General features: G+C 46.7%; 1 protein-coding gene and 1 long non-coding RNA gene across 15 annotated transcripts in view; one reads left to right on the top strand and one right to left on the bottom strand.

Moving 5' to 3' along the window:
* The window catches only part of ELAPOR1 (endosome-lysosome associated apoptosis and autophagy regulator 1), a 72,956-nt gene extending 54,337 nt beyond the window's left edge, over nt 1–18,619 (top strand). For 4 of the 14 annotated variants that reach the window (XM_072754410.1, XM_025996345.2, XM_072754408.1 and 1 more), the window contains exons 10-24: nt 1,081–1,258; nt 2,210–2,338; nt 2,742–2,832; nt 4,781–4,886; nt 5,158–5,295; nt 6,048–6,311; nt 8,004–8,177; nt 11,096–11,276; nt 11,583–11,679; nt 12,152–12,253; nt 13,386–13,512; nt 13,591–13,769; nt 14,313–14,478; nt 14,730–14,785; nt 15,573–18,619. In XM_072754410.1, the coding sequence (XP_072610511.1) occupies nt 1,081–1,258; nt 2,210–2,338; nt 2,742–2,832; nt 4,781–4,886; nt 5,158–5,295; nt 6,048–6,311; nt 8,004–8,177; nt 11,096–11,276; nt 11,583–11,679; nt 12,152–12,253; nt 13,386–13,512; nt 13,591–13,769; nt 14,313–14,478; nt 14,730–14,785; nt 15,573–15,672 (2,088 nt within the window). In that variant the 3' untranslated portion in view covers nt 15,673–18,619. The remainder of the gene's footprint in view (nt 1–1,080; nt 1,259–2,209; nt 2,339–2,741; nt 2,833–4,780; nt 4,887–5,157; nt 5,296–6,047; nt 6,312–8,003; nt 8,178–11,095; nt 11,277–11,582; nt 11,680–12,151; nt 12,254–13,385; nt 13,513–13,590; nt 13,770–14,312; nt 14,479–14,729; nt 14,786–15,572) is intronic. The other 10 variants (XM_072754419.1, XM_025996348.2, XM_072754417.1 and 7 more) reach the window with 3 other exon arrangements.
* Nucleotides 12,150–16,230, bottom strand: LOC140598354 (uncharacterized). Its single transcript, XR_012000732.1, has 2 exons — nt 15,352–16,230; nt 12,150–12,539 (listed from the first exon to the last, which is right to left on the bottom strand). It is a non-coding gene; the product is annotated as an uncharacterized lncRNA (long non-coding RNA).
* Nucleotides 18,620–19,330: the final 711 nt, after the last annotated feature.

The following is a 19,330-nucleotide window of genomic DNA, read 5'->3' as shown; positions in this document are numbered from 1 at the left end:
CTAGCTGGATGAGAGCACCCAGGTTAGAGCACAAACCTGGGGCTCTGGCCACTGGCTACTCTTCACAGGGAGGAATCTCTTCACAGTGGAGCTGAGCAGGGAGAGGATAAGCCCCAGGGACTCCCATCAGTGAAGGCAGCACAGACTCCTCTTAAGACTTGTCATTTCTTATCCTGAATAAAATGAACAGATGCCTTATTCATCCACTACTTCACACGTATGGCAGTGCTGCCCAGATCATCATCCCTTCAATGTAATTCATAAGAGCATCTTTCATCTCTGACTTGGCCCAAGGGCCACATAGGAGGCTTGAGCTGCTAAGTTTTAAGATGAGGAGCCTCCTGCAGGTCATCCCCTCTTCTGTGTCCAGTGCTTCCATCAAAAGAGTAGGGATGGCCCTAATGAGTGACAGACACAATGTTTCCCTTGTCCACTGATCTGATGGATGACTGTTCCATTTCACATTTCCCCCTACAATGTCCCTTTTGCCTTAATGTCCCAGAGAACACAGTGTCCATCCACCCACACGGGCTGTTATTATGTGATTGTTGCCCTTGCTAGATGGTGAGCTCCTTAAGGGCAGGGGCCATTCATCTCATTCATCTCCAAGCCACCAGGTCTGGCACACAGATGTATTAGGCTTTCTATAAATGTCTAGTGAACAAGTGAAAAAGCAAAGAAAATGCTTGGAAGACAAATTGGGACATCCCTTTTTATGTCTTGGGGTTTTCATCAGCTACTTTTTCCAAGTGACCTTGGTAGTAATAAGAGTCTACATTGGAATCAGAGCTCTCTCTGGAGACAACTGGTCCTTCCCATCTCTCGGTGACACATGCCCACGCTAAGTATATCCCTCTTCATCTAGTCAGCAGTCAACAGATATTTATTGAGCACAGCCATGTGTCAGGCTCTGGGCTAGGATCATGGGATACACCAAATGAGTGACCAAACGAGTTCCCTGCCCTGGTGAAACTTTCATTTTAGCCCAGAGTCCCCTCCTCTCCCTCCACTCTCAGGATGAATTCCCAAAGATGTGTTAAATCCTACACAGGCTGAGCCATTCTTAATCCATTTCTGCAGACACAGCTCATGTACAAATGGGCCCAGCCGAAAATCTGTGGTGAGGATCTCGAGGGGGCTGTGAAGCTGCCCGCCTCTGGTGTGAAGACCCGCTGCCCACCCTGCAACCCAGGCTTTTTCAAAACCAACAACAGCACCTGCGAGCCCTGCCCTTATGGCTCTTACTCCAACGGCTCTGGTAACCTCTTTATCTGCATTCTGTCCATTCCCACGTGACCCCAGATGGGTGGGTCACGTGGGGACACAGAGTGTCAGCCAAATGTGCACTCTGTCCTCCCAGGGGAGGCAGTAAGGGCCAGGCCACTCTGAGGACTGAGTTCAAGAGAAGTGAGGTCAAGGTGGGGGCTCTGTCCGTAGGTCAGAGTCACAGTCGAGAACTGCTTACCTTATTCCAACTATTCCTATTCCAACTGCAATTGGACTCCGGCCTAAAGTACCCAGTCCTCACAACATAGACTTCCAGCATGCAGCAGGGATGCTAACCAGGAGGTCTGGGGAGCTGGGATGGCCAGCCTTACACGATCAGAACCACAAGTCACGCCGTAGAAGGGTGTTGGGAGGACTTGTGTACATATTCATGTAAATGCATTTACTGATAATAATGTGACAATAATATGAACTGTATGCATCAGACTAGAAGACACACTCAAGTTTTAAGATGAATACTTTGTGGGGGGGGGGTTGTATATTTTTTTATTGGAGTTTGATTTGCCAACATGTAGAGTAACACCCAGTGCTCATCCTGTCCAGTGCCCCCCTCACTGCCTGTCACCCAGTCACCTCGTCTGCCCACCCACCTCCCCTTCCACTACCCCTTGTTCCTTTCCCAGAGTTAGGAATCTCTCATGTTCCGTCACCCTCTCTGATATTTCCCACTCATAAAATCAACACTTTGGTGGGCAAGTAGGATAGCTGGAGTTTTGGAATTCAGGGTCTGTGTTTACATCCTGAATATGTGAAAGATATCATCAGAATGTTTTGGAGTCAACTTGGTATAACTGTGCTATGGTGCTCAGTATTACCCTCCTTTGGCTGCCCACCCCTATTGCCACTTGTCTCTGTGACAGCGGCTTCAGCCAGGGTGGCTGTAACCTTCCTGCTGAAGGTGTGGGTCTTGTGGTTCCCCCAGATTGCAGCCACTGCCCAGCTGGGACTGAGCCGGCCGTGGGATTTGAATACAAATGGTGGAACACGCTGCCCTCAAACATGGAAACCACCGTTCTCAGTGGGATCAACTTTGAGTACAAGGGCATGACTGGTGAGTGCCTCCTCACCTACTGGGAGCTGTCGGCTCCCTGCGGAAGGGGAGCTCCCTCACTTTGCATTTCTTCATAGCAGTGATGTCTGGAGAAAAATGAGCTGATCATGCCATGCATTCTCTGGAAAGTTCCACTCCTCATGGACCTTTATTCTGCCAAACTTTAGTTTTAGAGATCAAACTAGAGCTAGAAACAATGTGCACACACTTCAAAGGGTTTGCTCTGAGAGTTTCAGAGTCCTTGACCAAGTAGCAGAATAAATAATATGGTTTGGTTTTGGCAGTGGTTCTGGTCGCTTCAAGGGATGGTGTTCTCTCTCTCTCTTTCAGGGTATCATCTGGGTGCACGTTTGCCCTGCACTTGTGACCACTGGGGCACTAACTCTCCCCTCTCCTTTTCCAGGCTGGGAGGTGGCTGGTGATCACATTTACACGGCTGTTGGAGCCTCAGACAATGACTTCATGATTCTCACTCTGGTTGTGCCAGGATTCAGGTGAGGAATACAAAGCTCAGGGGAAGCCCACACCACCTTGGCCACATCCAACTCCCTCAGAGCTTGGAATGTTGTAGAGGAGAGAGCTCCCGGCATGTGCAAGCATGAGCTCAGAGCAAGAGAGCACGGCAATGGTCTAACAGAGTTAACCTGAGTGTAACGTGGCTTTTTAGTTGCTGCCCACGCTGGCAGACCTACTGGTGGTGCTCTTTCTCATCTGGCTTCTCTTATTAATTAGCCACATGCTACTTGAATTCTTCTTCCTCACGCCACCAGATAAAATGTTATTAAAAAACCCCCAGAACGGGATCCCTGGGTGGCACAGTGGTTTAGCGCCTGCCTTTGGCCCAGGGCGCGATCCTGGAGACCCGGGATCGAGTCCCACGTCGGGCTCCCGGTGCATGGAGCCTGCTTCTCCCTCTGCCTATGTCTCTGCCTCTCTCTCTCTCTCTCTCTCTGTGTGACTATCATAAATAAATAAAAATTAAAAAAAAAAAAACAGGCAGCCCAGGTGGCTCAGCGGTTTAGTGCCGCCTTCCGCCCAGGGCCTGATCCTGGGGTCCTGGAATCAAGGTCTGCATTGGGCCCCCTGCAGGGAGCCTGCTTCTCCCTCTGCCTGTGTCTCTGCCTTTCTCTCTCTCTCTGTGTCTCTCATGAATAAAGAAATAAAATCTTAAAATAAATAAATAATTAATTAATTAATAAATAAATAAAACAGTGTGGTAAGGTAGAAAGAACACTGGACTGAACACAGGGAACTTGAACTTTGCCACTTACTGGCTTTGTGAACTTGGGAAAGTCACCGTGCTCCTCTGGGCTTCAGGCTCTCATCTGTAAAACAAGGTGGGTTGACAGTCTGTGACTTTGGACTAGCTCAGGTTGAGATTATTCTTCTAGTCCAGTGTTTGGCAAAACTGTGTAGACGGGAACTGGCACTGGTGGTCTTTAGGATACAAGCAAATGGCCAAAGCCAAAAGAAAAGCTAAGCTATAAATGGATTTCCAAAGCCAAAGTGAAATCTTTGCCAATATACACTTTCAAGATGAGATGGGAGCACTGAATGGGTTTCCCTATGGCCAGTCTGGTGTCTCCATTACCATCTTCAAGCTCCCCCTTTCCATCGCCGGCGCAGCGTTTAGCCCACGGTATAGTTGCTCAAAAGGTATTCATTTCCCTTTCCTTGGTTTACACTACTCAGAGGTGAGCAGTTTTATCTTGTTTACAAGGTGAGCAAATTTTTTAGGCTTTGGGGGGAGTAACATTCCCAAAACTACTTTTCAATTTACAAAGCTGACTACTGTAGTAAAGTGCTTCCTCACCTCCTCCACTCACACCCCCCTGTCCTCCCCACCCCCGCATGGCTCTCTCTTTCCCAAAAGAAGGACCAGCCTGAGAACTTGGCTGAAGAGATGACAAACTGAAATATCTACTCACTCGACCCAAGGAAAGCTCCTACCACCCGAGAGAGGGAGCTGCTAAGTGAACGTAGGTAATTTACACCTAATGGTGGTAGAGCTTGTCAAACCCTAATGTGCTCATGCATCACCTAGGAATCATGTCAGTGTGCAGATTCTGATTCCGTGGGTCTGGGGAGGCCTCAGGTTCTGTGCCTCTAACAGCTCAGGTGAGGGCAATGCTGCAGCTCCGAGGACCCTGCGCGGCTGGTGAGATTCTATAGCATCTTACCAAGCACTCCCACATCTGCTATGCCCTGGGATCTCACCATAGCGATGGAAGGTAGATAAGAAAGGTATTATCACCTTCATTTTACCGATGAGGAAACTACAATTTGGTCACATAGCCAGGTAGCAGAATTGGACTAATCCACGCTCTTTCCGGCATACCCAGAACTTAATCCTGTCCCCCAGCAGACATTTGGTTGCCGTCCGGGCTCTTCAGTAAGTGCTGCCTGGTCCCTGACACTAATTTTCAGCTTCTGCCCCCACAGACCTCCACAGTCGGTGATGGCAGACACAGAGAATAAAGAGGTGGCCAGGATCACATTTGTCTTTGAGACCATCTGTTCTGTGAACTGTGAACTCTACTTCATGGTGGTATGTTTCGCTTTCTTTGTCTGCTATGGGGCTTCCTGGGACTGTTGGGAGCATTGGTCCCCCTCTGCCCCTTTGGTGTATCAACATAACTGACACCCCCAATTATAGTGATTTCACAGAGGAAGGGCCCAGACTGTCCATCAGGGACTTCACAGTTTAACATGAGTCTGCCCAACCGTGATGGGCCCTGGCTTGGCAGCAGTAGGGGAACCCTGTCCCCTACCAGCCACCCAGCCATTGTGTCTTCTTCACTTGTCTGTCTTGGGTTCAGGGTGTGAATTCTAGGACCAACACTCCCGTGGAGACATGGAAAGGTTCCAAAGGCAAACAGTCCTACACCTATATCATCGAGGAGAATGCTACCATGAGCTTCACCTGGGCCTTCCAGAGGACCACTTTTCATGAGACAGTAAGCTCCTCCCCTTCTCCAGACTCCTGGCTCCCAGGAGAGACCTCTGGGCCAGGATGATTCCTGGCCTTAGCTTAAGTATGAATGTGAGGTTCAGAACTCAAGGGATTAGAAGGATCTGAAGGAGTCAAGCATAGAACTCTCCTATTTCAGCTTCTGAGAAGCATCCAGCCTTATCCAAACGACCCCCAGGGAAAATGACACTCTAAGTTCAAATACATTTTTTTCCCCTTTCACAAGGAAAAGACCTCCTTTTTTTCATATGATGGTATCTACTGCATATTTCCCCTATAGCACTTAATATTTTTATACATTTAGAATGGGTTAGGGGATCCCTGGGTGGCGCAGCGGTTTGGCGCCTGCCTTTGGCCCAGGGCGCGATCCTGGAGACCCGGGATCGAGTCCCACGTCGGGCTCCCGGTGCATGGAGCCTGCTTCTCCCTCTGCCTGTGTCTCTGCCTCTCTCTCTATCTCTCTGTGACTATCGTAAATAAATAAAAATTAAAAAAAAAAAAAAAAAAAAAAGAATGGGTTAGTCTTGGTTTAATGTGACACAAAATGTTCACAAAGAGCTACTCTTAAAAAAAATAACAACAAAGAACTGCTCTTTAGTGAGTAAAAAGATTAGGATGTTTCTAAGATTTTTCTCAAGTATCATAGGATAAAGAGTGTTAAATAGTCATATGCTATTCCTAGAGAACTCAATTGCTGCCGGTGTCTCAGGCCTATGCCCTCTCTCCTCTTGTTTCCAGGGCAGGAAGTACACCAATGACGTCGCCAAAATCTACTCCATCAATGTCACCAACGTCATGGACGGGGTGGCCTCCTACTGCCGTCCCTGTGCCCTAGAAGCTTCTGACATGGGCTCCTCCTGCACCTCTTGTCCTGCTGGCTTCTACATTGATCGGGATTCAGGAACCTGCCATTCCTGCCCCCCTAACACAATCTTGAAAGCCCACCAGCCTTACGGCATTCAGGCCTGCATACCCTGTGGTCCAGGGACCAAGAGCAACAAGGTGCCAGCATTGTGTCATGCATCCTCACCTTGCTCCTTTGGATGGCCCACCTCAGAGGGTGTCAGGACCTGGGTGGGGTTCTTGAGGGGCCATACCCAAGCCTGCTCTGTAGCTTACTCCCTGGTGAGAGTCTTTGAGAACACGCACCCAGGCTGTGATCCTGGAGGGCAAATTCTTAGCTGTAGAGGTTAGTTTTCAGGACCATGGGAAGTCTCATATTCAAGAGATGGATTAGGGATGTCTGTGACCATCTGGTCCAGAGGGTTATCTGGACCTCTGTAGAGACCTAAAGGGAAGGAATAAGAGCTTGGGCTCACATTCAGCCTACTTCAATCGAGCCTATTATCATGAGCGTTTGCCCAGTCTCCTTTGGGAGGGCAGCCGCCTTTGCTGGAACATAGTTAACTGGCATTGCTGTCTTATATCCTAGAGGTTTTTTCTAAAGTAGAAAAACAGTGTTCTTGCCCCCATGTACTTTCTGAAGCTAAGAAAGCACCATGACAAAAAGCTCTTGGGTATTTTTTTTTAAACATTTTACTTATTTATTGAGACACAGAGAGAGAGGCAGAGACACAGGCAGAGGGAGAAGCAGGCTCCATGCAGGGAGCCTGATGTGGGACTTGATCCTGGGTCTCTGGGATCTCGCCCTGGGCTGGAGGGGGCGCTAAACCTGCTGAGCCACCAGGGCTGCCCAGCTCTTGGGTATTCATTCATGCTTTTTAAATGAGCTTGGATTTTACCTATCACAACCACATGAACACACAAACATCTGTAAGGCATTTATACAGTCACACAAATGCCGCTCAGTTTAGCTGGGCAGTATATGCAACCGTTCTGCAGATCCTGGGCAACCTCTTTTGGGCACCTTAGCCTTGCCACAAACTTCCTCCCCTGGGGCTCCCTCTGCTGCTATGGGAGGGAATGACAGTTGCTGAATGAGGATCCTAACATGGGAGTAAGGGGTCTATAGGACTTCTGGGAAATAAATACCGCCCCCTCTTTTATGGATTTATTTATTTATGCCAAAGAGAGAGAGACTGCTCAAGGGAGGGAAGGGGCAGAGGGAGAGAAGCAGACAGCTCTGAGCACAGAGCCCAATGTGGGGCTCAATCTCATGACCCGTGAGATTAGGACCCATGGGATCACAACTTGCGCCCAAAACCAAGAATCTGACGCATAGCCCATTGAGCCACCCAGGCGCCCCTAAATCCCCTCCCAAAACTCAGTGTCCTGTAGAGAACCTGGGAGGGAGGAGGTAGGCTTCAGTGAGTTTTAAATGGGGCACAGGCAAGGCTTGTAGTTTCTCTTCTGCATCCTGTTAGCACCTCACTGTCTTCTGCTGAAAAGCAAGAAGTGCTACCTTGTGTCTTAAGAGAGTTCGATCAAAAAAAAAAAAAAAAAATGAGAGAGTTCGATCATGTAGGCATAGGGACAAGGCTAAAACTCCGACCGAATTCCTTACTGAAAAATAGTAGACTTGGGTTTGTACATCACATATGTGCTAACAAGTGAGCCATGGGCTGTACATAACCCCCACTCGCCCATTTCCCTTATTTTAATGGCCACCCAATCCTTACGTCCACTTGTCCCACCCCTGGGCTGGACAAGACGAGGACACTAGCAGCCCCTGTCCACCGCGGTCCCCTTAGGGCGCCGCCTGAGTAGCCAGCCTGACGGGCCCTTTCCCCTCAGATCCATTCTCTGTGCTACAATGACTGCACCTTCTCAATCGGCACCCCCACCAGGGTTCTGGACTACAACTTCTTGGCTTTGGCAAACACCGTCTCTCTGGCCGGAGGGCCAAGCTTCACTTCCAAAGGGCTGAAATATTTCCATCACTTTACCCTCAGTCTGTGTGGAAACCAGGTAAGCTGTGTGGGTACCGATTGTGTCGTATTGAAAGGGGACACCAGTGGGTCAGAGCCAGAGACGGACACAGGAGCAAAAGCCCGAAAAACCAGGCAGCAGGCCATTGAGAAAACGCAAGGGTTTCTAAGTGATTGTTATTCTTCCAGAGGACCTTCGGATCTAAAATTATTTCATTTGGATTATAAACACTTAGGAAAATAAAGGTACTCTTTATTTAAGTTTAAGATAAGATACTCATTTACTCCTACTTGACTTTTACTCTCTATCAAAATGAATATATAGAAATAATGCCAGAGGAAGTTTTTTTCCCTTTAAAAAGTAGTGTTCACTAATCATGGCACTTGTCATTTGTTTCCTAAAGGCTGGATAAAATAAACTATTTGCAGTTCATCTCTAAGAACCTTTGCTGACCGCTTAAAAAAAAAAAAAGTAATGTAAAAGTCTTTATAGGATATGGAAAGAATGTTACCTTTAGCCATTTCATGCTGCTGTAAATTTTTTGGATGCAAAATTCAAAGACAGAAATGTAGAGTAATAACACCACTTCTCCACTTAACTAAATTACAAACAAGCCAGGATTAGCAGTTTGAGAGTTAGTTTCAAATGTTACAAAAGAAAGGGCACCTTGAGTCTTTAGTCTGTGACCCTGTGTGGTCGTGAGACCTTTACACAGCACAGCTCTACCACCTTCTGTAGTGTGCAAAAAAAGTTGCTTTGTGTTTATAGAGAGAACATGCCAAGAAATAAACTAATCAATGTTCCATGGCCATTATATCTCAATTTTAAAAAAGAAATAAACTAACCTATGGAAGATTAGAGATACATGTCTCTATCTTGTTTTTAAAATCTTTGAAGAAGTTAAAATGAAGCTTCCGAAGTGAGTTAGTGATAACTCAGGAATTGAAACTGATTAAAGCAAGACCCATGTAGCAAAAGTTATTCAGTGAGTGGGAGAGAGATGAAAATGGGGAATTTGAAGAGATTGCCTTTTTTTGGTCTTTGCTCCTTTATTATTTTCAGAAATTCTTACTATGTACTGTCACACCATAGATTGTCAGTGCAAAGACAAAGTAACTCTTTATTATACCCTAATGTAAGGTTTCTTTCTGTTCTCATGTTCTTTATATCTTACAAGCTAAAAAGTAAACTAAGAATCACCATATTTAGCAACTGACATAACTTCATTTGTAATGAAATTTAGAATATTGAAAATCATACATTGTAAATCTTAGTATATTTCCATTTTTAAAAATCATGTTAAGCTTCTTTTTTAAAAGATTTTATTTATTTATTCATGAGAGACAGAGAGAGAGAGCGGGGGGGGGGGGGGGGGGGGGCAGAGACACAGGCAGAGGGAGAAGCAGGCTCCATGCAGGGAGCCTGATGTGGGACTTGATCCTAGGTCTCTAGGATCACGCCCCAGGCCGAAGGCGGCGTTAAACCACTGAGCCACCAGGGCGTCCATCATGTTAAGCTTTTAATTTTAATTCCAGTACAGTTAACATACAGTGTTGTATTCATTTCAGGAGTTCAATATAGTGATTCAACACTTCCATACCACACCCTATGCTCATCACAAGTGCCCTCCTAATCCCTATCACCTATTTCACCCATCCCATACTCACCTCCTTTCTGGTACTCAGCTTGTATTCTATAATTAAGAGTCTGTTTCTTGGGGATCCCTGGGTGGCTCAGCGGTTTGGTGCCTGCCTTTGGCCCAGGATGCAATTTTGGAGTCCCAGGATCGAGTCCCACGTCGGGCTCCCGGCATGGAGCCTGCTTCTCCCTCTGCCTGTGTCTCTGTCTCTCTCTCTCTCTCTATCATGAATAAATAAATAAATAAATCTTTTAAAAAAGAGTCTGTTTCTTGGTTTGCCCCCCCCCCTTTTTTCTTTGTTCATTTGTTTTGTTTCTTAAATTCCGCATACAAGTATAATCATAGGTAATTTTCTTTATTTCACTTAGGGTATACTCTTTAGCTCTATCCATGTGGTTGCAAAAGGCAAAATTTCAGTCTTTTTTTTTTAAGATTTTATTTATTTATTCATGAGAGAGAGAGGCAGAGACACAGGCAGAGGGAGAAGCAGGCTCCATGCAGGAAGCCTGACGTGGGAGTTGATCACGGGACTCCAGGATCAGGCCCTGGGCTGAAGGCAGCGCTAAACCGCTGAGCCATTGGGGCTACCCTGAAGGAACAATATCTTAACATGTCTTGTATTAGGAAATCTCCAGGAAGAAGGAATCTCATTCCTACTATCTTCCAGAGTTCTCTACAGTAAGGGTTGTTACAGAATGTTTTATTTCTTGGTGTGTTCCCTGTAGAAACACAAAGTTTCTTCTCTTGATACATTTTTTTTTTTAATGGAATAGGTTCCAATTATTTCTAAGATGTCCCTGGCAGGGAGGGAGTTAGTTATGGGGTCGGTTTTAACTGCTGGGATTCTCTGGAAAGTGCTCCCAAGACAAGCATGAAAGGAAACACAGAGGGAGAATGTGAACCAGACCAGATGTTCAAAAATTTCAGGGAATCAGATATTTCAGTATCTATCTGGAAAACTGGTCAGGATAAGGAAGACCCTTAACTGGTGGGTTGGTAGATTAGAGCTCCAGATCAGTTGCCACCATCACAACCCTGCTCATATGAGGCTCCCATGTGACTTCAAGGAAACAAGGCTTGCGACCCTGGGCCAGAGTTGCAGTAACTAGGACACGGAAGTCTTATTTTTAGCTTAAAAAAAAAAAAAATCCGTCTTGTAATAAGATCTGGGATGAATCATTCCACTTCGACATACCGACATACTGTTGGAAGGCTGAAATTTCAAACGTGCAAGCACTCTGGCCTCCTCCACTTTGGGAGTCCTGTGACCATTCATTCACTCCATCCCTCTCCTTCCCCACAACGTCCCCCAACCCAGGGTAAGAAAATGTCCGTGTGTGCAGACAATGTCACTGACCTCCGGATTCCTGAGGGTGAGTCGGGTTTCTCCAAATCCATCACAGCTTACGTCTGCCAGGCGGTCATCATCCCCCCAGAGGTGACAGGCTACAAGGCTGGAGTGTCCTCGCAGCCTGTCAGCCTCGCCGACCGACTTATTGGTGAGTAACCCAGCTGCTCCAGCCTCGTTGAGCGTGTATGTGTGTATGAGACCGTGAGGCTACCGGGCTCTGAGGTAAAAAGGCCCCAGATGAGGGACCCAACCTCTTGATCTCTGTCTTCTGTTGCTTCCCGGGGTGCCAAGTGCCCCCTGGGGCCTCTGACAAACTTTGGTTCGCCCTCTCATGAGCCAGTCAGGGATGTGAGGAGATGGAGGAAGGTTTGGATGTTGACAGGTATTGAAAGAATTGAAGTGGTTGCTGGCTCATGCTACTAGTGACAACTAATTAGGAGCTCTAATTTGGCAGGGGTGACAACAGATATGACTCTGGATGGAATCACCTCCCCAGCTGAACTTTTCCACCCGGAGTCCTTGGGAATACCGGACGTGATCTTCTTTTATAGGTGAAGATGAGAGACCAGGCCGATGCAAGGGAAACCTAGCCCCTCCACAATTCCTGGTGCATCCCTCTCTCCAGCCACCTACTTATCAAGCCAGAACATGTCCGATGTCTAGCAGATTCACCCAGCAATGACAGCTACAGGCTGGGAGTTCACTGATCCCAGCTTTTGGGGTACTATTGGGGCAGGTCTGCCCCGGAGGCAGGGAGAAACATGGGCTTATCTGTGGCTGACTTCCCTTCCTGCCTTAGGAGACTCCGGTGTTATGCATATGCTAACCTTTCCTGGACCAGTGCCTTTCCCCTTGACCGGATCTCCCTGAGCCCCACTCTCTCGGTGTATAAACCAACACCTGTGCACTCCCAAGTCCTGACTTCCCCAGCAAGGGAATTGTTCCATGTTGACCTCAGTGAGTGACTCTCCAATGAAACAGGTGAGTGACTCGTTCCCCTGGGGGGGCTGGCTTTCTCTGCAGGTCCAACGATGTGACCCAGTCCTGTAGTTTTGGGAGGTCAACCACCATCCGTGTCAGATGCAGTCCGCTGAAACCTGCCCCTGGAAGTCTGTCACTGCCAAGGTAAAGGGGTGTGACAAGGTCTTGCTTCTTTGGATTCGTTTCATCCCAAGAACCAAAGAGAAAACAATCTGAGAACCATCGATGGGCTCTTGGGGACACAGGCATGGCTCCAAATTCTCAATCTTCAGATGTCAAGAATGGGGCAGAAGGAAGAGTCCAAGCTACTCTCACATTCTCATGCCATTATGGGGACAGTGGCAAGTGTTTATTGGATTCATGTCCTCCACTTACTAGCTATGTTATTGTGGATACATTTCTTATCCTCCCTGGGCTTCTTGTTCCATATCTGTAAAATGAGGATAAGAAGAAGTTCCCTCAGGGGATGGTTGTGGGGATTCAGTGAGACTGTGAAACTTGTGGACTTTCAATTCCTTGGCATGTACTAGCTATTATTAGAAGTAATGGTTTAAAGAATCCTAGGAATCTCTCCGCAACCAAAAAACCCAATTCTGAGTTTAATAGCTGAGTACACTAAATTGAGCACTCTGGAACCTATTTGCTTATAGTACTCCTCCCCCACCCCACCCCACGCCACCCCACATAACCCCTACTAACATCTTGAAGGGCACAGGTGTCTTGAGGAAGATGGTTTGGAAAATGCTGCTTCTAAATAGCAGCTGCTCAGGGAGATAGGGAGCAAAGCAGGCTATTTTGGCTCAGCGGTGTTGTCAAAGCAGAAGACACTGTTCTTGCTGTTGTAAATAAACATCACAGTAAAGTACCTAACAGATATCCATGGCCTGAAGTTCATTCCTGAAACCCATCCCCCAAGAAGCTGCATCACAGTGGCTTTGGCAAAATGTCACAAGTCCATGGGGGAGAACAGGGGCCTCTGAGGGGTTGGTTGGGGCAACCATGCTACAGCTCAGACACCTGACACTAGCTCTCATCTTATGTTAGCAGAAACAAACAGGCATAGAGTAGACAGCCCAGTGGAGGCTGAAAGGCCTCTTGTCATCAGGGAAATCAGAGAGCAAAATCTGTATTAAGGACTAATTGGGAGGACCCTGGTGGGGCTAACAGTTTGGCAAGGAGAGGATGGTACAGGCTAGCTATCAGGTGACAGGACTCCCACCAGATCTTCTCACCATCCAACGAGTAAGCAACTCAAGTCTCCTTTCTGCTTTGCTAGCACATGCTCTGATGGGACCTGTGATGGCTGTAACTTCCACTTCCTATGGGAGAGCCTGGCTGCTTGTCCGCTCTGTTCCCCTGCTGACTACCACGCTATCGTCAGCAGCTGCGTGGCTGGGATCCAGGTGGGTTTCTCTGCTTGAGGATGTCCCAGGAGAGGATGGAATGTGATCTCTGAGTTCCTTTGTTTTTCTCCCCAATAGAAGACTACTTATGTGTGGCGAGAACCAAAGCTATGCGTGGGTGGCATCTCCCTGCCTGAACAGAGAGTCACCATCTGCAAAACGATCGACTTCTGGCTGAAAGTGGGCATCTCTGCAGGCACCTGTACTGCCATCCTGCTTACCGTCTTGACCTGTTACTTTTGGAAAAAGAATCAAAAGTACATGATGGGGTATCGGACTTTGGGGATGGGCAGGATTGGATCATTGAACCGGGAAGAGAATAGCCAAGAAATAAATTCATGAGGCTTTTCTCTGGAGTTGGCCACAGACCCTGTGACTCTGGCCAGAGACTTGTTGAGCCACTTATCCAATGTATACCTTGGCTATACTGACCCTGTTCAGGAACAGGGACAGTACCACATGGCAGTCTATAAATGTTAGATGCTCAAAAGCATAGTATCCTCAATTTGTTGTTATTATTGATAATTAAAATAATAACTTTGTGATTCCAATATTTCTATTAGGCTTTGGGTACACAGCAACAGCCAGCCTTAACAACAACAACAAAAAAAAAAAAAAAAAAAAAAGATTGCTGAGCTGGAAATCAAGATTCCTTAGCTATATGCCCAGCCCTCACACCGTTTTGTTATGCTTCATTTTCCTTACCTGTGGTTACCTGTTTATGGCCCAGTCCTTCTCCCTCCCCTCTCCCTTATTCCACATTTTGTTGTTTTCTCTTTCCCATTCCCCCTGCCTCATAGACTGGAGTACAAGTACTCTAAGCTGGTGATGAACGCTACGCTCAAGGACTGCGACCTGCCAGCAGCTGACAGCTGTGCCATCATGGAAGGCGAGGATGTGGAGGATGACCTCATCTTTACCAGCAAGAAGTCACTCTTTGGGAAGATCAAATCATTTACCTCCAAGGTAGGGAGGCTGGCCAGCGCCCCTACTGAGGTCAGCCTGGAGGGCTGGAGAAGACACCAGTCCTAGGACACTGAATGGTCCCACACTGTTCAGGGAGCACTCACTACTCTACTCCCCACCCTCCCGACTGTTCTATCCCCCCACCCTCAAAATCCTGGCTTCTACCTTCAGTATTTCCACACCATTACTGTTTCCCATGGGGCCCAAGGCTGCTCTTGACCAGGCTCCTTCTCTCCCAACATGCACTCCAGTTGATGGACTGTTTGGGCCTTTTAACTTCCAGAAGGAGTATTGAACCATCCACGTTGTAAGAATCATTCCCCCCCCCCCCTTTTTTTTTTTTGGAGGGTGGGGAAGAGGCGATCTCTAGGATCAACTTCTGATAGAAGCAAGGCTCTCCTTTGACCAGTGGAGGGTGCTGTCCCCCGATGTCTGGGCCCTGGTTCCTTGGGGGGCTGAGTCATAGCTAAGTCTACGCTACTCACCGCTGAGCATTGTGGAGCTGGGATAGTTGGCTCTGTATGTGTGGGTGGGTGAGCAAATTTGAAGCTCATAAATGCAATGCTGACAACACTGTCGCTGGGTGTGGGGTGAGCAGAGAGCATCCAAGCAACGCCTCCAGGGCCACAGCCCTCTGCAGCCCCAGTCTGCCAGAACCCATACCTCACTGCTGCCCTGAACCAGTTCATCAAACAGGTGTGGGTGGGGAGGGTGGTAACAGAGAGGAGAGGACTGGAGGGATGGGGAGGGGAGGGCTGGTGGGTGTTTAGATTGCTGAATCTCATTCCCTTTATGCTGACCTATCATGGTGACGTTGCACGCACCTGCATTGCTTGCCCGTGCATGTATTTAATCAATGAGACAACAACTTACCCTGGGAGTCCTGAGTCTTTCTGGGTTTTTAGAGATCAGGAAAGATGCAAAGCAGGGGATCTTAAAGATTTTTCTTATCCTCTGACTGAAAGGACCAAGAAGAATAGAGGGTATCTTATGTCTGTTTCCACAAAGCTACTGGAAGCAGGAATTCCATAAGGGTTCCTTCTGTCACCTATTTTCCATTTCTCTCCTTTGTTTCCAAACTTGCCCCCGTGCAGCAGCCAGCTCCTGTCACCATCTCTCTTTCAGAGGACTCCTGATGGATTTGACTCCGTGCCACTGAAGACATCCTCAGGAGGCCCAGACATGGACCTGTGAGAGGCACTGCCCTGCCTCCCCCGCCTCCTCACCTGGGCACGTCACCTTGCAAGCCTGTGGCAATTTGGGTGCCAGCTTCCTGCTGGAAATCTCTTCATTGTGGCCTTATCAGAAGAAGTTTGAATTTCAGATATTAGGTTTTTTATAGAGTACCCAAGCCCTCCTTTCTGCTTGCCTCAAACCTGTCAAATATACCCACACTTTGTTTGTATATTACTCCCTTGCTTGCATCTTGTTTCCCAAAATGGTCCAGCCGCCAGAGTCATAGCTTCATCTGCTCATAACTCTTATAGCTCTGGAATGAAAATAGTTCTCTCTTCTTAAATATAGAAACAACTTCCTCTGTCCCCTTATTTAAGGGCAGAAGCAGCTGGAGGTTTGTCCGATGATATGCCCTTCAGCTCATGATCTCTTGAGGAGAGAGGCTGGGTAAGGAGGGTGTTGGCGTTCCCTTCTGGACCACCATGGTAGCCTGGATTCGTCTCTCCTGGATAACCAGCTCAAATTGAATGCACACTCAATTTCGTGCACATAGGCTGAGGGCAAGGTGAGTAAGGCCTGGGGAAGAAAAGGCTCGATAAGCACAGAGAGGCAAGAAGGAAAGTTTTATTTGTTTTATTTTTTAATTTTTATTTATTTATGATAGTCACACATAGAGAGAATGGCAGAGACATAGGCAGAGGGAAAAGCAGGCTCCATGCACCGGGAGCCTGATGTGGGATTCGATCCTGGGTCTCCAGGATCGCACCCTGGGCCAAAGGCAGGCACCAAACCTCTGCGCCACCCAGGGATCCCGTTTTATTTTTTAAACTAGGTACTTTACTCCCTTTTTCTCAGTAAGCAATAAATATTCTCACAGGAGCCAAAGGAAAAAGTGCACCAAGAAAATACCCAAAGCCCTGGTGGATCTATTCTCCCAACACATACCTTTTTTTTTTTTTTTTTAAACATCCCACCATCTCCCTAGGACACTAAAGAGAGCCAGGTAAGCCCCAAACACAGATGTTCTAGCTTTCTTCTCTGCTTGCTTTGACCCACAGAGATGACAAACCTTACCAGTAAGGAAAATTTCCTGTCCTTGAGGGCCCCATTCATAGAGATTTGAGCCTTATCATTGGAACAGGGGGATCTTATTTTGAAAGAACATAAGGAAGCCAAGGTTTTAACGGGCCGTCCTGGAGGATCCAGCCCACAATGGGAAGGACCCGAGGTGGCTAGGATGTCTGCTTCTAAGCTTAACCATCTGCTCAGCTGCAGAATAAACATTTTCTAGGCTGGCCAAAAAAGGGAATTGACTCCCAGCCCATACCTGAGCCAGAGGACCAGATCAGTCTTCATGGAGGAAAGACTAGAGGAATTGAACAAGATATTTGGCAAACTGATACATGTCATGCTTTCAACCCCTAGCCTTCTCTGTTTCCTGTTCCCATTTCTTCTGTGTGCTAAAAAAACTAAAAAGACTTCTAGTCCCAATTTCTGGCAGCATCCTTTCTTAAAGGTGAGTAAAGTGAGTGTCCTCTGTGCCTCTTTTCTCCACTTTTACACCCAGTATAGTTGATGGACTTCAAGTAACTACAATGGCAAAATCAGTGCAAGAGTTTAAAATTCCCATTTTCTTTTTACTACTGGTGATCCTCCCTCCCATGTTGTCAGGCTGGCATGCCCATCCCTTGGTCAAGGACCCAGTTATCCTTGGCTGTGCCTATCTCCTTTTCTGAGTGGCCACCTGGTGCCCACAGTATAGGTATAGCATGGGATGGCAATTCAGGATGGTTTGTCTGCCATAAAAAGGGTCTGCTGATCTGATGAGGCATGGCTGCCCTGGCAGTGGCCTTAGAAAAGGGTCAGTGAGAACCGGGCCCTGCTGTGACCTCTGGTCATCAGTAGCATCACTGAAGGCAGGCAGTCCCATTGGTTCAATAAATCTAGAAGCTTTGGGGGGTATCCTCCTCTCATGGGAGTCAGGCTCTCAGATCCTGTAGCGATATTGGAATTTCTCCCAATGGATGCAGATACCTAGCTCCTGAACTCTAGTGTAAAGTCTTCTGTAGCTTCAGCAACACCCAAAAAGCATCTCCTTTCCCACTGAATAAATTTATTTGGTGACAAGAGCCATACAAGGTCCTTAGATGACTCTGGAAGCAGTAGGAAAAAGTATATATCCTCTTGACTTCTTTATCCTGACATCTTGAAACTGAGTGCCCCCAGACTGACCTCAGACTCCACTGATTTAGGCATAATGCTTTAACCATCTCCCTTTTACTATCCCTTAGTGTACCGACTTCTAAAGATCTTCCCTATGTCCTGCCAGGAGCTCCTGAGTTATAATATTGGAATCACCTGTTCCTTAGACATATTTTATATTTTTAACAGCCCTATTGAGATATAATTCACATACCATACAATTGGCTCATTGAAAATGTACAATTCAATGGATTTTAGTATATTCACAGAATTGTGCAGCAATCACCATAATCAATTTTAGAACAGACACATGTTAGATTTTATACGGGAAAAGCCTTTCTCTCTTAAACCAAGACTATAATGGTTTGCACAGGCTATTGGGGGAGATAAAATACTTAAATCCCATTTGGTTACCTAGAGTGGAAGGCATAAGTAATTCTCATGTAAGCATCACCTGATTTGGCTGGGAAGACAAATGAGCATTTCGGTATATTCAAGGACTGGGCGATTTCTTATACCAACACATTTTTTTTTTTTTTTTTGGTCTGACTCTACATTAAAGATAAGACTGACTATATTTATACAATAGAGACTTTGTAACGGATTTTTCAGCTTTGTGAAACCAAATTTTCATCTCATCAAGACTGTTTGGATTTCCTTTTTATTTTGTATTTCAAGAGTTTGTAGTTTGTTAGGGGATGGCTATGGCTTGTCACATTTTTCCCCTTTTCTTTTTTTTGTCAAATAAAAACATATGTTTCAAGTTGCTTTTTTGAACATGGGTTGGGTGGCTGGATGGGGGAGTGAGAAATGGAAGTGATATTGAAGCTTTACCTGAAGGTGAGGAGGATTTTGGAACTCCAGAGTAATCGAGAAAAGAGCATGCTTCAGAGCAAAAGGGACCTAGACTAGAAAGTCTCTCACCACCTGTTGAGGGATCAGCCAACAAGCAAAGCCTGTTTCCAGGTAATAAAATGCATCTAATGATGCCTCACTTCCCCAAATTGGGTGAGGATCAAAGAGTTCATATAAATCACTTAGCATCTTCCCTCCCTTCCTTTCCAGTTTAGTTTCCTCTGGGGTGGCACTGAGGCCAGCCACATAACAATGTATCTACAAAGACAAGTAAAATTCTATTCTTTGGGCCTGAGGTCGACTCTTAGAGACGAGATGTGGAGAAAATCCTAGGGGATATCAGGACCTACCATTATTTCCAGGGGTAGCTGGCTTTTCCCGCATTAGTACTTTTCCTTCACTCTAGTTGAGAGCATTTAACCCCATAAAAAGATTTCCCTCAGCTGGTTGCTTCCCTCCGACTGAGTTGTATCTGGTTGTACTGATGGCTTAATATTTAAATATAACCCCTGCTTATGTATACGGTCCAAACTAGAGACAGGTACTATCCTCATTGTAATAGATTAAGAAACTGCATCTCCAACAGAGTACTGAGTACTGTGGCATGGAAGGTCCCTAA

Source organism: Vulpes vulpes, chromosome 3 (assembly GCF_048418805.1).
Source record: "Vulpes vulpes isolate BD-2025 chromosome 3, VulVul3, whole genome shotgun sequence".
Taxonomy (NCBI): Eukaryota; Metazoa; Chordata; class Mammalia; order Carnivora; family Canidae; genus Vulpes; species Vulpes vulpes.
Note: the sequence above shows the minus strand (reverse complement) of the source record. Positions and strands in the feature narration are given on the sequence as shown.